Here is a 16,274-nt window from a genome sequence, read left to right as displayed (position 1 = left end):
GCAGTCGTAATTGAGTCAGACACTGAAGCAGATGGGGATGGAGGCACGTGGGCATTCTGATCAGCTCAGCACCAGAGGGCAGGATGCCCAGACACGCACAGTCAGTTCCCTTTCAGCTGCTGTCCTCTGTCTTTCACTTGCTGAGGTCTGTATTCCCAGCCTATGATTCCTTTCTCTACACGGACATTGCAAGACAGACAGAATGTTTTTTTCTTACAAAAAAAAGGTTGCAGTTGTCTGTCCAGAAACCTGATCAAGTTATCAAAGAGGATGTCTTGGAACTAAGGAGTGAACTGCAGCGGAAAGATGCGCTGGTCCAGAAGCTCTTGACCAAGCTGAGGCATTGGCAACAGGTGCTGGAGGACATCAATGTGCAGCACAAAAAGCCAGCTGAAATGCCACAGGGCTCCTTGGCCTACCTTGAGCAGGCATCTGCCAATATTCCTGCACCTCTGAAGCAGACCTGAGACCACGCTGGGCTACAATCAGCCTTGTGATCTTGCCAGCCATCTTTCCTTCTAGACATGTTGTATTGGAAGAACTCCGTGGGATAGTGCCATGGTGTTAGTTTATGCTCTGCCCATTTGTATGGTTTCTTTATTATTTGTAAGGTAGGATTTAAATAGGAAGCCCGGGCTGACCTGAACCTATGATTCCCCTGCCTCAGCTTCTCTAGTTCTCTTACTGTATAAAATACCTGAAGCTTTGATAAACCAAGTAAAGCTTGTTGTTTGTTTTTTAACTCTTTAGTGAAGTTTGGACTGTGGGGGTGATCATACACATTCTTGCTTGGCCTTTGTCGTTTGTTTTGACAACATTCTGTCATTTTGTGCCTTCATGTCTTTGGTTTATTGTAGTTGTGAATTTGGTAAAACCTGAAGGAAAAGGTTTTTAATAGTTTGAGAAGCCAGGGGATATAGAGTTTGGTGTCAGCCTTAACAATCACCCATGGTAGTATAGGCAAATCTGTAGATTTGCTGTTTCAAAACTTTGAACTACCTCAGGAGAAATCTGACTCAACAATGCCATTCTTACAGAGGGGCACAGGGTGAGCATATTTTGCATGTGGGTCAAAAGAGGTTAAAATATGCTGCCACTGGCATATTTTATTACAGGAGGATGCTTACCTTAATGTTGGATTTTATCTGGGGTAAGCTGCGTTTTCTGGGTCCTTTTCCATTGTCATGAAGGTACACACATCAGGAGTATGTGCTGAGAACTCTAGGCTATGCAGTGATGGTCAGTGTAAGGAATGGAGTCACAGGAAGGCACAGGTGAGGTCTGAGGGCCAAAGGCTGGCTTGGGACTGTCTGAGTTATGCTTGTTATTCATGTTTTTCAGAGCAGAGTACCTCTCTTTACTCAAAACAAAGTATTCTATACCTCCTGAACAGTCAGCGCATCTCCAGCTTGGTTTTGATCTTGTCCATTTTGGTTTCTGGAGCCTTGAATCCCTGGGCACAAGCATTGACGTCCACTCCCTGCCTAGTCTGGGGCAGCCATTTGGTCTGTGAAGCTTCTGAATGCCCCTTCACTGCATCCCAGGCATAGCCTTTTTTTTTTTTTCAACTTTAGTTCTCCATATGCATTATGACTTGTGGCTGTCTCTGTGTTACTTGCTCTGCAGTATGCCTGTGAGAATCAGGCATCTTCTTGACTATGCAATATTTTACTATTTTCATGTGTGTGCTTGGTTGTATGATATTTAGCACATGGACCAATGAGAACCAGCCTGAGGTCATCAGGTCCCCTTAATTAGAATGTATGAGTTAAACAGTGTCGAACAATTTAGGGTGGGCATGGTAGCATGTTTGTAATCTAGCGTTTGGGAGGCAGAGGAAGGAGGATCAGAGTTTAATGCCATCTTCATCTACATAGCTTTTTTCAGCTACAAGTTTTGAGGCTGTTATAGGCTATATGAAATCCTGTTTCACAAACCCCCACGGGGGAGAGGGGAGACACCACCCACTTTATGAAGCACTGACTGCCAGCTTTACATTTTGTGGATTTCTTGGCTAAAACCTAAACAAACTGATTACATTTTGGTTGGTGTTTCAATAATAAAGGTGATGATAAAAAAAAAAAAAAGATCACTGACTGCTCTTCCAAAGGACCAATTCCCAGCACACACGTGACAGCTCACAACTGTCTGTAACTCAGGATCTGACACCCTCACACAGACATCCATACACACACCTGCAGGCGAAACACCAATGCAAATAAAATAAAAATAAATTAATTTTAAAAAATGATGAGGCATGACTTAAAAGAGACATAGGGAGCTGAGTGTTGTGGCTCATGCCTCTAGTCTCACTCACTCTGGGGACTGGGGCAGGAACACTCGGGCAACACAGAGAGCATGCTCAAAAAAAAAGGAAGAAGAGAGCTCTTTGAACTCAGTGATGGAACATTACCTAGCTGATGGAACATTACCTAGCTGACAGAACATTACCTAGCTGACGGAACATTACCTAGCTGATGGAACATTACCTAGCTGACGAAACATTACCTAGCTGACATAGTATTACCTGGCTGATAGAATATTACATAGCAAGCTTCTGGCCCTGGGTTCAGTCTCCAGCACCCAAGAGTTAACAAATAAAACTTAAAAGGTTATGTATTTCCTCTCTTCTCAAAGAGGTAGGACATAACTCCCCACTCCTCAGACTCCAGTGTGTAAGTGGTTTCCTTGCAATGGTAAGGTATGAGCTGGTATGAGGTTCACAGTAGTAAAACCCCATGAAACTTCTGCCAGGTGACCAAGGTCTACACCAACGGTGTGAGCTCAGATTGATGTGTACCTTTGATATGGGATGCAAATGATGCCTCGTCTTTGCAGACGCCTCAAATCTGTACCGTTGTGACAAAACGTCAGACCAAGCCCTGAGAAGCACGGAGTTAGCTTTCTATTGCTGTGCTAAAGGTCATGACCACAACCAACTTGGGGAGGAATGGGTTATTTCACCTTGTACCTTACAGTTCTTTAAAAAGGGAAGTCGGAGCAGGAACCTGGAGGCCGGAACTGAAGCAGAAATCATGTAGAACGTCGGTCGCTTACTGGCTTGCCCCTCATAGGTTGCCCAACCTGCTTTCTTATACCACACAGGACTGTTGTTTAAATTTCTAAAGGTCTTTTAATAAATATCCTGGAGCCAGATATTGGGGTAAATGCTGAAAGATCAGAGAGACAAAGGAACAAGCCACCACCACGTCTTACCTCTAGAACTCCTCAGCCTGAACAAACCTCAGCCAAAAGGGAGCCTGACTGTTGGCTTCTGAGTCCCCAGCTGAAAGAACTCAAAAAGACCCTTAGAAATTCCAACAACACAGGACCACCTGTCCAGGGGCGACATCACTCATAGTGAACTGGCTCTGCCACATCAATCCTTCATCAAGAAAATGCCCCCACAGACTTGACCCCAGACAATCTAACTGCGTCTGTTTCTCAACGGAGATTCCTCTTCCCAGATGACCCTAGCTTGTGTCAGGTTGACAAGAAACTAACCAGAACAGGCACCCTACAATTTACCTGTTATTTCTAAAAATTATCCAAGTCTTCAGAAATAGTGAGTGGATGCTTGGGAGATGGCTTAGACAATACAGCACTAGCCACACAGGCATGAAGTCCTGGGTTCACACGTTTAGCACTGACGTAAAAACCCTGATGTGTCAGTGTACACTAGACGGACACAGGTGGGTCCCTGGAGTTCCCTGGCCAACCAGCTCCAGGTCCAGTGAGAGACCCCCCCCCCCCCCCCGCCTCAAAATACAAGATAGAAGTCTGGGCATGGTGCCACATGCCTTTAATTGAAGGATTCAGGAGACAGAGGCAGGCAGATCTCTGAGGGTTTTTTTTTTTGTTGTTGTTGTTTTTCGAGACAGGGTTTCTCTGTGTAGTTTTGTTGCCTGTCCTGGATCTCACGCCACACCACCCGGCTAGATCTCTGAGTTTGAGCTATCCTGGTCTACATAGCAAGCTCAAATCCAGCAAAGGCTACGTAGTGAGACCCTATCTCAAAAATAAATTAAAAAAAAAAAGTCGGAGAGAGCCAAGCATAGTGGCGTATGCCTTTGACCCCACCACTTGGGAGGCAGAGTCAGGAGGATATCCCTCTCTGTGAGTTCAAAGCCAGCATGGTCTACATAGTAAGTTTCAGGACAGCAGAACTACATAGTGAGGCCCTGTCTCAGAAAAGAGAGACAGAGAGAGAGTAATCAAGTAAGTCAACTGACATAGATTTCCAGGCTGCACAGAAATGGAACACATATACTTGTATATACATGTGCTCAAGCACGGACACAAACATAGACACATATACTCATAAACACAAAACAAAACAACTTCTAAGACACTGTCACAGGAAGAGGGTCCTTAGAAAACCTTGTCCTGCATCTCTGCATCTTTGTAACTGAGCACACAGGAGGGTCTTCCCACTGTGCCCCACCCACACCTTGTCCCCTCCGGGTCCACCAGCTTGCCAGGCCCTAAGCAGTCGTCTATAAGGAGAGGATTTTCTGACCCAGCAGTCCTCTGCTCCCTCCCACCCATGTGGACCCTGCTTCCACTGGATCATCATGAGTCGAGGACCCTCGGCTGGGTGCATGATGGTTTCTGCTTCCCCAGGGTGGGCTACAAAATAGAAAAGAGGGCGGGGCTACGTCCACTAGGGTTCAAGCAGGGTAGGCCCAAGGCGAGGGCTAGTGTGTAAGAGTGCGCATGTGAGAGCTCAGACCACGCAGCAAGGCAGGAGTTGGGGAGCCTGTTTTCATAAGCTTTAAACACCTTAGACTTCCTCCCTGCTCTCAGACCTTTGCTGCGCCCCCTCCCCACCGCCAAAGCCACCGCAAACAGAGACAGGCGGTGTCTACCCACTGCTCCCAGGGGCCCAGAAACCCGCAACAGCTCGGAGAGCTAGAGCTCAACCGAGGACCCTCGGGCTGAGCCTCCTGGGGCCACGCCCATTCCAGAACGCCCCTCCCACCCACCCCCCAACTCTCTTTGGGTGGGGCTCCTAGAGCAGCGCCTAGGAGGAGTCTGTAGCAGGAAGGTGAGGCGCTAGGCCATTGGAAAACTGGAAACATCTGGAAGGAGGTAGCTACGCCACGCTGTCGCTCAACCTTTCCCTGCGTCCTGCGAGCCAGGCGCTGAGCCCCGGGTCGAGGACGTAGAGCGCAGCACAGCAAGAAGGCTGGTGCCTACAGAGAGGTCCAGTGAGATCCACCCCAGACCTTATTAAAAATAAGCTGGGTGCTGACGGGACAGGAAAACTCAGCCAGAGCCAGGCTGGGCCTAGCCACGACAGACTGAGTTATCAGGACTGGGGGGCGACCAGCGCCGAGTTCCCTTGACCTCCGACTGGTGGAGCGCACTGATGCGGTGGACACAGCAGACAGCACCACTGAGTCCCCAAGGAAGCGCCCTCCGCTGTGTTTGGGAGCACGTACTAAGAATGCCCATCAAAGCAGAGGGGAGGGCGAGGCTTTGAAGTGTGCTCCAAAGCGGTTGGGGGAGGGCACTTCCCCTGAGGGGCGGGGCGAGGCGGAGGGCGGTGTTAGGACAAAAGCCGCTAACCCGAGAGACTTTAGAAAGTCATGTGGGCTGAGGAGCAAAGGCTTCCTTATCACATCTTACTCTCTCCCCGCCCCTGTCTGTTGGGATTTTTACCTTTTTTTCACTACATGTATTTATTTATTTTGGGGGGTGGGGACACATGTGGACGTCCGAGAACAATTTATGGGAGTCACTGGCGCAGTTTTGTTTGTTTGTTTGTTTGTTTGTTTCATTTTGAGGCAGGCTCTCATGTAGCCCAGTCTGACCTCGAACTCCATACTTAGCTGAGGGTGACCTGAACTCCTGATCCTCCTGCCCTCATTTTCCAAATGCAGGGATTACAGGGGTGCACAATCATGTCGGTTTATGATGTGTGGGGAATTGGACCCAGGGCTTCCTGCGTGCCAGGCAAGCGTTCTACCAACTGAGATGCAACCTCATCACTTCGGTTTTGGGTCCTTGAGACAGGTTTAGTCTGTAGACCAAGATGCTCAGGAATTCATGGCCACGGCACTCCTTCAACCTCCGCCACCCAAGTGATAGAATTACAGACGTATGCCATCACATTGGCTTCTGTTCCCTGTTTTCTTTTTTTGAGACAGGGTCTCACTATGTATCCCTGTCTGACCTGGAACCCAATATGTAAACCAGGCTGGTCTTGAGCTGATAGAGATCTGCCTGCCTCTGCCTCTTGAGTGCTGGAATTAAAGGCGTACGCCACCCTGCCGGCCTCTTCCATTTTCTTACTATCGCAGTCTCTCCCATTCCTCGGACCTCTCCCCCCCCCCCCCAACACACACCCAGGGCAGGGTCTCACTCCTCAGTTTAGCTCTGTGTCCTTAGAGCCTGCTGTCTGGCATGCAACACAGTGTAGATAAATATTTGACACATGGACGAAAAGACAAGCAAAGAAACCTACACACAGCAAGCAGCTCTTGTCCCCAAAAGGGCACAAGTCTGTCCCAATTTAGATGGGGAAGCTCTGGCTTAGAGCAGTTTGACTCTTACTTGGGCTTAGCAAAGTTGCCACCTGGATTCATCACTTTTTTCTTGATTTTTCTGGCTCCGCCCTCTTCCCCACCCCACCCAAACTGGGAGGTGAAGGGTTAATTCTTGGAAGCCCCTTTATCCTCTTACCTGAAAGGGATGGGGCAGGGAACTTCCTGTCCCATTTTCTCTGAGTCCTTCCCCAGGCTGGCCTACGCTGGCTCTGGTCCTGGATCCCTCCAAGGACCCCTGAACATCTCAGCCTCAGGAGTAGGTACCTGGCAGGGTGAGTTGACGGGCTGGGATATAGGCTTACGGCTGTGTGGAGAATGAAGGGGGTTTTCAGGCCCCACTGGTGGGTTGGTGGCTAAAACAAAGTCTCGGGAGAATGACGGGGGTAACTCTGCGCTGGAGACTGTGGTGCCAGACAGCAGGATGCATTTGTGACCTTGGGGACATGAGGGAGAGTCCCATCGGTAACGGGTGCCATGCGTTCCCAGGCGGACCGACCAGCCCCAGGACGGGGCATGGGTCTAAAGAAACCGGGCCAACAAAGTTGAGTAAGTTAGACCACTAGAACTATAAGCGGGGGAAGGGGAGGTTATTTATTTCTTGCAGAACACCACTCTGATCTCAGACCTCCCCAGTGTGCGTGGGTTTTATGGTAGCACCAACATACAAATTAGACTGGCCACATTTCGGGTGTAACTAAGAGCTTTCTCCCCCCACACACCCTACCAACCCCCTACAGAGGTGCATATTAATAGGGCTTTTGTCCTGGAGACCTGGGGGGAGGGACAGATTTTCTAAGGCCAACTTGCCTGAATTCCATCTCTTGGAAACCCATTGGCCAGGCCTCACCTAGAAATTCCAGCTGCTTTGTGTAGCTAGCTGGGCTATGACTTCAATTTGAAATTCTCTTATTTCTTACCCATGGTGTGATACTCCAAGCTAATATTGGCAAAATCTCATAATGTAGGACGGAAATAATGGGTCCAGAGCCCCATTTTCACAGTAGTGAGCTGCACCAGGTGTAGCTGTGAATTCAATCATTCTTGGTCTCTCTGAACTTGTTAGAGTAAAAGCTTGATTTAGCAAGTGGATAGGAGCTGGAGGAAGTGAGCGTCAGATCGCTGCCTGGGTTGATACATACATGCTCAGTGTGAACTAGCATTTACTGCAGGGTAGCCGGCCAGAGGGATTCCATTCTCCAGTTGTCTTTCTTTTTTTGAAGACTTATTTATTTTATGTCTATTGCTTGTATGTGCATCTGCACACCAGAAGAGGGCATCAGATCCCATACACAGCTGCAAGCCGCCATGTGGTTGCTGGGAATTGAACTCATGACCTCTGGATGAGCAGCCAGTGAGCTCAGAGCCGTCTCCCCAGCCCCTAGAGTTGTTTTTCATATGCTTCTCCAAACAGTGAAATGAAATTCTGTTTCCTGTGTGTGTGAGAGAGAGAAAGAGAGATTAGGGCTTGGTGTGCTAGGCAAGTGCCCTCCTTCTAAGATACATCTCCAACCCCTCTTTGGGTTTTCATTTGGAGACAACCTCTCACTAAATTGCCCAGACCAGCTTTGTACCTCACTCTAGATGGAGTCCAGGCAAGCCTGGAACTTAATCCTCCTGCCTCAACCCATGCCTGGTTTGATAACCCGCTCCTTTTCTCTTTTTGTTTGTTTTCTGAGACCGGGTCATGGATCAAGCTATCCTTGAATTCCCAATGTATCTGAAGATGACCATGAACTCAAGATCTCCTGCCTCTACCTCCCAAGTTCTGGGATTTGGGGCATGTGTCACCCCTGGCATGTGAGTGCTGGGGATTGGACCCAGGGCGTGGTATGTGTTTGCTAGGCCAGCACTATACCAACAGAGCTACATCCCGAGCCCTACCCCCCTAGTTTTTGAGTGTTGATCATAGACCTTTTCTCCCCTGAACCCTACTGTATTTGTTCTTCGATTCCTAGGATTTCAAGGTACTCATTATTATCGCTGTTTCTTCGCACATGTTTGGTCATTGAAGTTAAGTCATTTCAAATGCCAGGCAAAAGCTTACTGAACTAGACCCAGTGCCTCTTGCTCAAGCCAGGCAGAGACTGCAATGAAGTGATTGGGGTAGGCCAGCCAATGGATGGTGTATTTTAGGGTTCCAGAACAGAGGCACCAACGGCAGATGAAGTAATTGCAATAGGAAAAGCATCTAGGGAATGAATGGCTGCAGTGCAGGAAAGCCCGGATTGGACAGGCTGTGTGTGGGAGGGGAAGGAGCCTGAGGGAGAACCTAGGTCTGGGTCATCATTTCTGCACCATGTCCCTCTTCTTTTCCTCAGCCAGCTTAAAATCAGGGTTTCCTTTGTTCTGTAACAGACCCACACAGTACAACCCTCCTACAAAGGGAATTTAGAGAACTCTCCACCCTGGACACAATCTATGCAAAATTCAGGGCAGAGGCACTTTGCCTAGTCCGTGATAGCCTTGAAAACGTGTTATAATCAATAACGAGGAGAACAATAGCCACACGCCTGGCTCCCTGTTTGCCTGAGGCTCTGGTCCCATCCCCCTACTCGGCATTCCCACTGTTAGTGGGAACGCGGGGGTCAGTTTGTTCTACGGAACTTAAACTGGTTGATGTGTAGCTCAGTAGTAGAATTATTTGCCTAACATTCCTGAGACTTCTGAGTTCTGGGTTCCATGCCCAACCCGGAAAGAGAAGCTAAAACCTTCGAAGCAGTACTGAAGATTTAATGGAGCTGAATTGATTAAGTCCCTAGTCCTTAGGAAGGAAGGAGCTAGCCGGCTGGGCTGGAGGGAAAGGTGGGAGGAGGGGCTTGTGCTTGCGGAACTAGTGCCCCCTGGTGGTCAGTTATAAACACTTTCCACTGCTGCTGGAATTGAGTGACTATCCCTAGGAGAGAAAGGAGCCAGTGCGAGCTGTAATACTACTTGGGAGGTGAGGTCGGAGAGAATTCAAAGCTAGGTGGCGGTACTCTAGTTACTGCCCAGTCCAGCTCTGTTGCAGTGTATTCAATAAACTATTTTTCAAAAAGAAAAAATAGGGAAGGGGGTATAAATCTCCTGTGGAACAGTTTCCGCTTACAGGCATTTATTTTTACTTATTTACTGATTGTGAAGAACTCAGATTCCTTTCTGCATTCCTACAGAGAAGATCTTGTTGAATTGGTTCTCCAAGCTACAGATCTGAAAGGATTGAAATGAAAAACAATTTTTTTTTTGGCAAAAGAAAATTTGTTTAATAAGCACTAGATAGCATAGTAAAATATTTAAATTAATGTCCCTTTTGAAAGTCAGAAAGTATTGCTCATGTCTTAGCTAGGGTTTCTTTTTTTTGAAAAACAATTTTTTGTTTTTGTTTTTCAAGACAGGGTTTCTCTGTGTGGCTTTGGAGCCTGTACTGGAACTCAATCTGTAGACCAGGCTGGCCTGGAACTCACAGAAATCCACCTGCCTCTGCCTCCCCAGTGCTGGGATTAAAGGCGTGCTCCGCCGCCGCCGCCGCCGCCGCCGCCACCACCACCACCACCACCACCTGGCTGAAAAAAAATTTTTAACGATGTATTTATGTTTACTTTGTATGGATAAATGTTTTGCCTGCGTACATGTATGTGCACTGCACATTTGCCTGCCACCCCTGGAGGCCAGAAGAGATCCAAACTCTGGACCATGTGTTTTCGTGACAAGTGCTCTTGCTCACACAATCTTCTTTCCATCTCCAATCCCCATTGCTGTGAGACAAAGTCCCCAGCCTGGCTAGCCTAAAACTTCGTATGTCGCCAGGAGTGACTATGAACTTCTGGTTTTCCTGCCTCGCTATGCCCAGTTTATGCAGTGCTGGCTGGGGACTGAACCCAGAGGGCTGTGTGTGCTAGGCAAGGGCTCTACCAACAGAATTAAGCTCCCAGCCCTCAGAACGACCTGCTTTTTCTGCCCTTGCCTGGTTGCTCTGTCCTACCGCTGCGGGGCATCACTCACGACAGTGGGAAAAGGACTCCTCGGAAGGTCACACTCGATTTTTTACAGTTTTTTTGCAATTTATTGTGTGTGGTGTTTTGCCTGCAGTGCCCTTGGGCCAGTAGAGGGTGGCAGACCTCCTTGGAAACAGTTACACAGACAACTGGGAAGTGAATCTGGGTCCTCTGGAAGAGCAGTCAGTGTGCTCTTAACTGCTGAGACATCTTTCTAGCCCCACATTCTTTTTTATTTTTATTTATTTATTTATTCCTGAGCTGGAGCCTTTCTATTTAGTCCTGGATGTCCTGGAACTCTGTGTAGACCAAGTTGGCCGTGATCTCATAGAGATTTCTCCTACACCTGCCTCCAGAGTGCTAAGATTAAGGAAGCGAGCTACCACGCCTGGCCCATATTCCTACTTTTTTTTTTTTTTTTTGGTTTTTCGAGACAGGGTTTCTCTGTGTAGCTTTGCGCCTTTCCTGGAACTCACTTGGTAGTCCAGGCTGGCCTCGAACTCACAGAGATCCGCCTGGCTCTGCCTCCCGAGTGCTGGGATTAAAGGCGTGCACCACCACCGCCCGGCTCATATTCCTACTTTTTAATGCCTGTAACTCAGGGAGGGATTAGCGTCCCTGCAGCGTATCTTGTTTTTGTGTTCCCCTCCCCCTCTTTTCCCCCCCTTATGTGATAAGGCTGGCCTGGAACTCCTGATCCTCTTGTTTCCATATCCTGGAAAACAGGCGCCGGGATTCCTGCGGCAGATCTTAACTCAGGGTCTTCAGTTCCACAGGTGTGGGAGGAGCTGAGGAAAGGGACTTAGGAGCGGTTCCGTTTTCACAGGTGTGAAAGATGCTGGCAGAACCGGTCCCAGATGCTCCGGAACAAGAGCAGTTCGGAGCAGTGAAGCTGGAGGAGGAGGACTTGCCCGTCGAGGACGCTGTGCGGGCAGAGGCCAGGCCTCGGCCTGAGGTGGCCCACCAGCTCTTTAGATGCTTCCAGTACCAGGAAGATATGGGGCCGCGAGCATCCCTGGGCCGGCTCCGGGAACTCTGCAACCACTGGCTGCGGCCGGCGCTGCACACCAAGAAGCAGATTCTGGAGCTGCTGGTGCTGGAGCAGTTCCTGAGCGTCCTGCCCCCGCACGTGCTCAGCCGACTGCAGGGCCAGGCGCTCAGGGATGGAGAGGAGGTGGTACAGCTGCTGGAGGGCGTGCCCAGAGACTCCAGCCACGTGGGGCCACTGGTGAGCCGGGGCCAGACCATGAGCTGTAGGGGTGGGGGTGAGTGGACAGACACTGGTTACCTCAAGAAGAAAGCTCTGCAAATTCCACTTGCTTCCATCTGTGACTAGAATCCTGGAGCTCATGGGGCGCAACACAACAAAGGCAGCGAACAGAGAGCTAGGAATTTATTTCTTTCAGTGGCACTTTCTACAGAGAGCTGGTGTTTAGAAGGGAGCAGATTAATATCGCAAACAAAACAGAAAAATTGCCTTCTATCTCACCTCGGGGCAGCAAGAAAGGGGTGGGGGTGCCAGTAGAGGTAGTCAATCGTTCAGACTTGGTGTCATCCCTGTGGTCACATACCATTTCTTCTTTCTTTTTGAGACAGCCCTCTCAGTGTAGCCCTGGCTGTCCTGGAGCTCTAGCTGTGGAGACCATTCTGGCTTTGAACACACAAAGACCAGCTTGCCTCTGCCTCCCAAGGGCTGGGATTAAAGTCATTCTCCACCACACCCAGCCTCTGGTCACATTTCTGGTGCTTGTCAAGTCTGAGCCTCTCTTGTTGTTACCCTGCACTCTTTCCTTGATGTCTGGGGCTGAGCACGTCTTAGAACACTGCTGTCTGTCAGCCTTGTGCTCCAGGGTGTCTGGGGCATCATGGGGGTTAACTTGGAGCAAACCATTAAAAGTGTGTGCGTGCTAAGCTATTAATACCGTGTACATGTAGACTCCTTTCTACAGCATGAGGTACACGTGTGTTCTCATGAGGTAGAATATTAAAGCGCCCTTTTCTCTGTCCCTTTCACGACACCGACTCATCCTTACCATCTTAGCTGGGTGGCTCTCCTGTGTGGCTCTGTCCTGTTCTGGTAGAATCAGTAGACTCATGCCACCTGTCTGCCTCCTAAGACAGATATTTTCAACAGGATTTTAGCTTCAGTGCTGGCAAGAGTGCCCCTGCAGACATCATCTCGGAGGGACAGGATATCCCTTCCCAGGCCTCCAACCACAGCCCCAAAAGGGAGCTGCCCTCAGAGGAGACTCCAGCCCTGCATCCATTGAATGAATTACCCCCATCTCAGCCACTGCCCACCAAGCCTGCTGAACCTGAGGAGTGGAAACTTGCCCCAAGTTCAAACTGGCCAGTGAGCCCAGAGCCCCAGAGGATGCTCCAGGACCCACAAGAAAGCCGTGAGGAGCTGGTGTCCTGGGAAGCAGACTGGATGTGTGGGTGGGGGCTGGAAGTCAGAGGAGTGTGGTGGGAGAGTGCTGGGGTAGCTTCATGGTTTCAAGGATGGGTGGTCATGTCTTTAAAGCTGGCAACACTTCTAACAGCAACGTCTTCCTCTCTCGATGCTGCCAGACCCCTCCCAGGGCCCCTCATGGCTTGAGGAGAATTCCAGAGACCAAGAGCTGGCGGCTGTGTTGGTAAGCGGAACCGATCCCTGTCACAGGTCTTTCTGAGGCCCCGGAATGTTGGCTACCTTCTGCCTTTTAGCAGTCCATGTTTCCTTCTATTTAACCCCAGAAAGTACTGCTTCATGAAGGCCTCAGGGCCCATTCTTCACTCAGAAGGGTCTCGGCTCTCTTTACAGGAGTCCCTTACCTTTGAGGATACCTCAGAGAAGAAAGCTTGGCCTGCAAACCCTCTTGGTAAGCTCTGCCCCAGTCATGGCCACTGAATGCTCTTTGCTCAGGGTTCCAGATACCATCTGACTTTCTAACCTTTTGATGCTGACCAAGTCTTGGGTTTGTTCATCTGTTTGTTTAGTGGTGTCCATAACAAAGCCAGGACCTCCCCCTTTCCTGTTCCTTGTGTCTGGTTGTTGTTGTTTTGGTTTTGTTTGTTTTGTTTTTTGAGACAGGATTTCTCTGTAGCCCTACCTATCCTGGAACTCTCTATAGACCAGGCTGGCCTCGAACTCACAGAGATCCTCCTGCCTCTGCCTCTTGAGTGTGAGAATTAAAGACATGTACCGCCACTACCTGGTGAACAAAGACATTCTTTTTTTTTTTTTTAGAAGCATAAATATTTATTTGTAACAAAGGAGTTCGTGTACAGTGTTGAAAATCTACAACTTCTGAACAAAGACGTTCTTTTTGTCCTCAGACTGACCGTCATCGGGTTCTGATGATGCCTAGTAGCTCTTTCAGAAAGATCCTGTTGATAACTCAGTGTGCCACCACCTTCTCCTTCTTCTTCCTTTTCCTCCTCCTCCTCTTCCTCCTTTCTTCTTGGTTCTTGTTTTGTGAGGCAGGGTCTCTCTATGTAACCCTGGCTGTTCTGGAACTGTCTATGTAGACCAAACTAGCAGTAAACTCAAACATCTGCCTGCCTCTGCCTCCTAAGTTGCTGGAATTAAAGGTGTGTACCCCCATTTCCAGCCCTCTGTGTTTGCTTCTTCCCAGGATTTAGGAGCAGAATGCCTGACAAGGAGGATCTTAAAGTTGAAGAACCTAAAGAGAATATTTGGCCTGTCATCATTTTATCAGAGTCCCAGACAGAGGACCCTGGAGTCACAGCAGAGCCTCCTTCCCAGACACTAGGGCAGGAGGCAAATGGTGCTGGTGGAGGAGGGGCCCATGCTGACAGCAGTGAGGTTGTGGACGGCAGAGTAGCTGCAGGTGTCCCAGAGTCCGAGCCAGAGTCGCAGTTTATTTGCACAGAGTGTGGAGTGAACTTCCCACAGCTGTCCAGCCTACAGGCACACCAGCTACAGTCTCACTCGGGCTCTGGACCTCAGCCAGTCTCTCGTTCCTTCCGGTGTCTGTGGTGCGGGAAGACTTTTGGGCGCAGCTCCATCCTCAAGCTGCACGTGCGCATACACACAGATGAGCGGCCACACGCCTGTCACCTCTGCAGCCACCGCTTCCGCCAGAGCTCACACCTGGCGAAGCACTTGCTCACGCATTCCTCTGAGCCTGCCTTCAGATGTGCTGAGTGTGACGAGGGCTTCCAGCGTCGCTCCAACCTCATGAAGCACCTGCTGGCACATGCCCAGGACCAAAATCCCACGCCAGACCCAGAAGGCAAAACGAAAGTGCCAGAGAAGGCTGTTGTCCTCTGTCCCCAATGTGGGCAGACCTTCCAACGGCGCTCCAGTTTAAAGCGTCACCTGCGCATCCATGCAAAAGGCAAGGACCGTCAGTCCTCGGAAGACCCTAGCAGCCTTAGCTCTCGCCAGGAGAGCAAGCCCTATGTGTGCGGTGACTGTGGCAAGGCCTTCCGACGAAGCGAGCACCTAATGGCCCACAAGCGAGTCCATACCGGCGAACGACCCTTTTCCTGCCAGGCCTGTGGCCGCTGCTTCACCCAAAGTTCCCAGCTGATCAACCACCAGCAGGTGCACACAGGTGAGAAGCCTCATGCCTGTCCCCAGTGCAGCAAACGCTTTGTGAGACGCACCGGTCTTGCTCGCCATCTGTTGACCCACGGTGGCCTCCGGCCTTACCACTGTGCCCAATGTGGCAAAAGCTTCAGCCAAATGCAAGACCTGACTCGCCACCTGCTCAGCCACACAGGAGAGAAGCCCTGCCGATGCAGTGAGTGCGGAGAGAGGTTCAGCCAGAGTGCCCACCTGGCACGCCACCAGCGCATCCACACGGGGGAGAAGCCTCACGCCTGTGACACCTGTGGTCACCGCTTCCGCAACAGCTCCAACTTGGCCCGCCACCGCCGCAGCCACACGGGCGAACGGCCCTACAGCTGCCCAACCTGCGGCCGCAGTTTCCGGCGCAATGCACACCTGCAGCGCCACCTGGTCACACACACCGCCTCCAGGCAGGAGATGGAAGACCCCCAGGAGTGCCCCGAGTGTGGCAAGAGCTTCAGTCGCAGCTGCAACCTTCTGCGCCATCTGCTGGTTCACACGGGCGCGAGGCCTTACTCCTGTGTGCTGTGCGGCCGGGGCTTCAGCCGCAATTCACACCTGCTGCGCCACCTGAGAACTCACGCCCGGGAGACGCTGTATTAGCCGCCCCCACGTTCCGCAGCCTGTCCTGCATGCACTTCCCTGCATGACTAAGATTCCCTGTGATGTCCCCCTCACACATACCTGCTCTTGCTTCCTCCACGTTTGGCGTCCCCACCATTGACCTCTTTTCCCTGACCCCAGGAATGTGTGTTTAGATGCTTTAAGTAAAGCTACCTTCTCAAAACTGGTCCTTACGATTTTTTTTTTCTTTTTCGGGACAGGGTGACCTTGAACTTCTGATTTTCCTGCCTCTGCCTTCTGGGTGTTTGGATTATAGATAAATGCCATGTGTGTGGTTTATGCAGTGTTGGGCATCATACCTAGGACCTTCAAGGCAAACACCCAAACAAATGAACTGCTTCCCCTCTGCTGAAGATCCAACCCAGGTTAGACAGGGGTGGCAGTGCTGAACAAAGTGCCATCAGTCACCACATTCCCCCTGTGACACGGTTCCATCTCTGTCCTTCATGGCTGCAGAAGGTCCTCTAGCAGGCTGAAAAGGTGAGGCTGGCCAGCAGTGACGGCAGCTGAGGGAGAAGGTCCAGCGGTCACTCTCAGCTTTTCGCAGGC

At 50.2% G+C, this 16,274-nt stretch overlaps 1 protein-coding gene across 1 annotated transcript; it reads left to right on the top strand.

Annotated features, from left to right (window-relative positions):
- Positions 1-11,357: 11,357 nt before the first annotated feature.
- Zscan10 (zinc finger and SCAN domain containing 10) lies at positions 11,358-15,704 on the top strand. Its single transcript, XM_052757541.1, has 6 exons — positions 11,358-11,750; positions 12,657-12,921; positions 13,094-13,158; positions 13,326-13,383; positions 14,140-14,345; positions 14,436-15,704. Exons 1-6 carry the CDS (start codon positions 11,358-11,360, stop codon positions 15,702-15,704), a joined length of 2,256 nt encoding a protein of 751 aa, XP_052613501.1.
- The last annotated feature ends 570 nt before the right edge of the window (positions 15,705-16,274 follow it).

The sequence above is a fragment of the Peromyscus californicus genome, unplaced genomic scaffold (genome assembly GCF_007827085.1).
Source record: "Peromyscus californicus insignis strain IS unplaced genomic scaffold, ASM782708v3 Scaffold_3__1_contigs__length_106647218, whole genome shotgun sequence".
NCBI classification, from domain to species: domain Eukaryota; kingdom Metazoa; phylum Chordata; class Mammalia; order Rodentia; family Cricetidae; genus Peromyscus; species Peromyscus californicus.
This window is presented reverse-complemented; position numbering and strand designations above follow the sequence as displayed.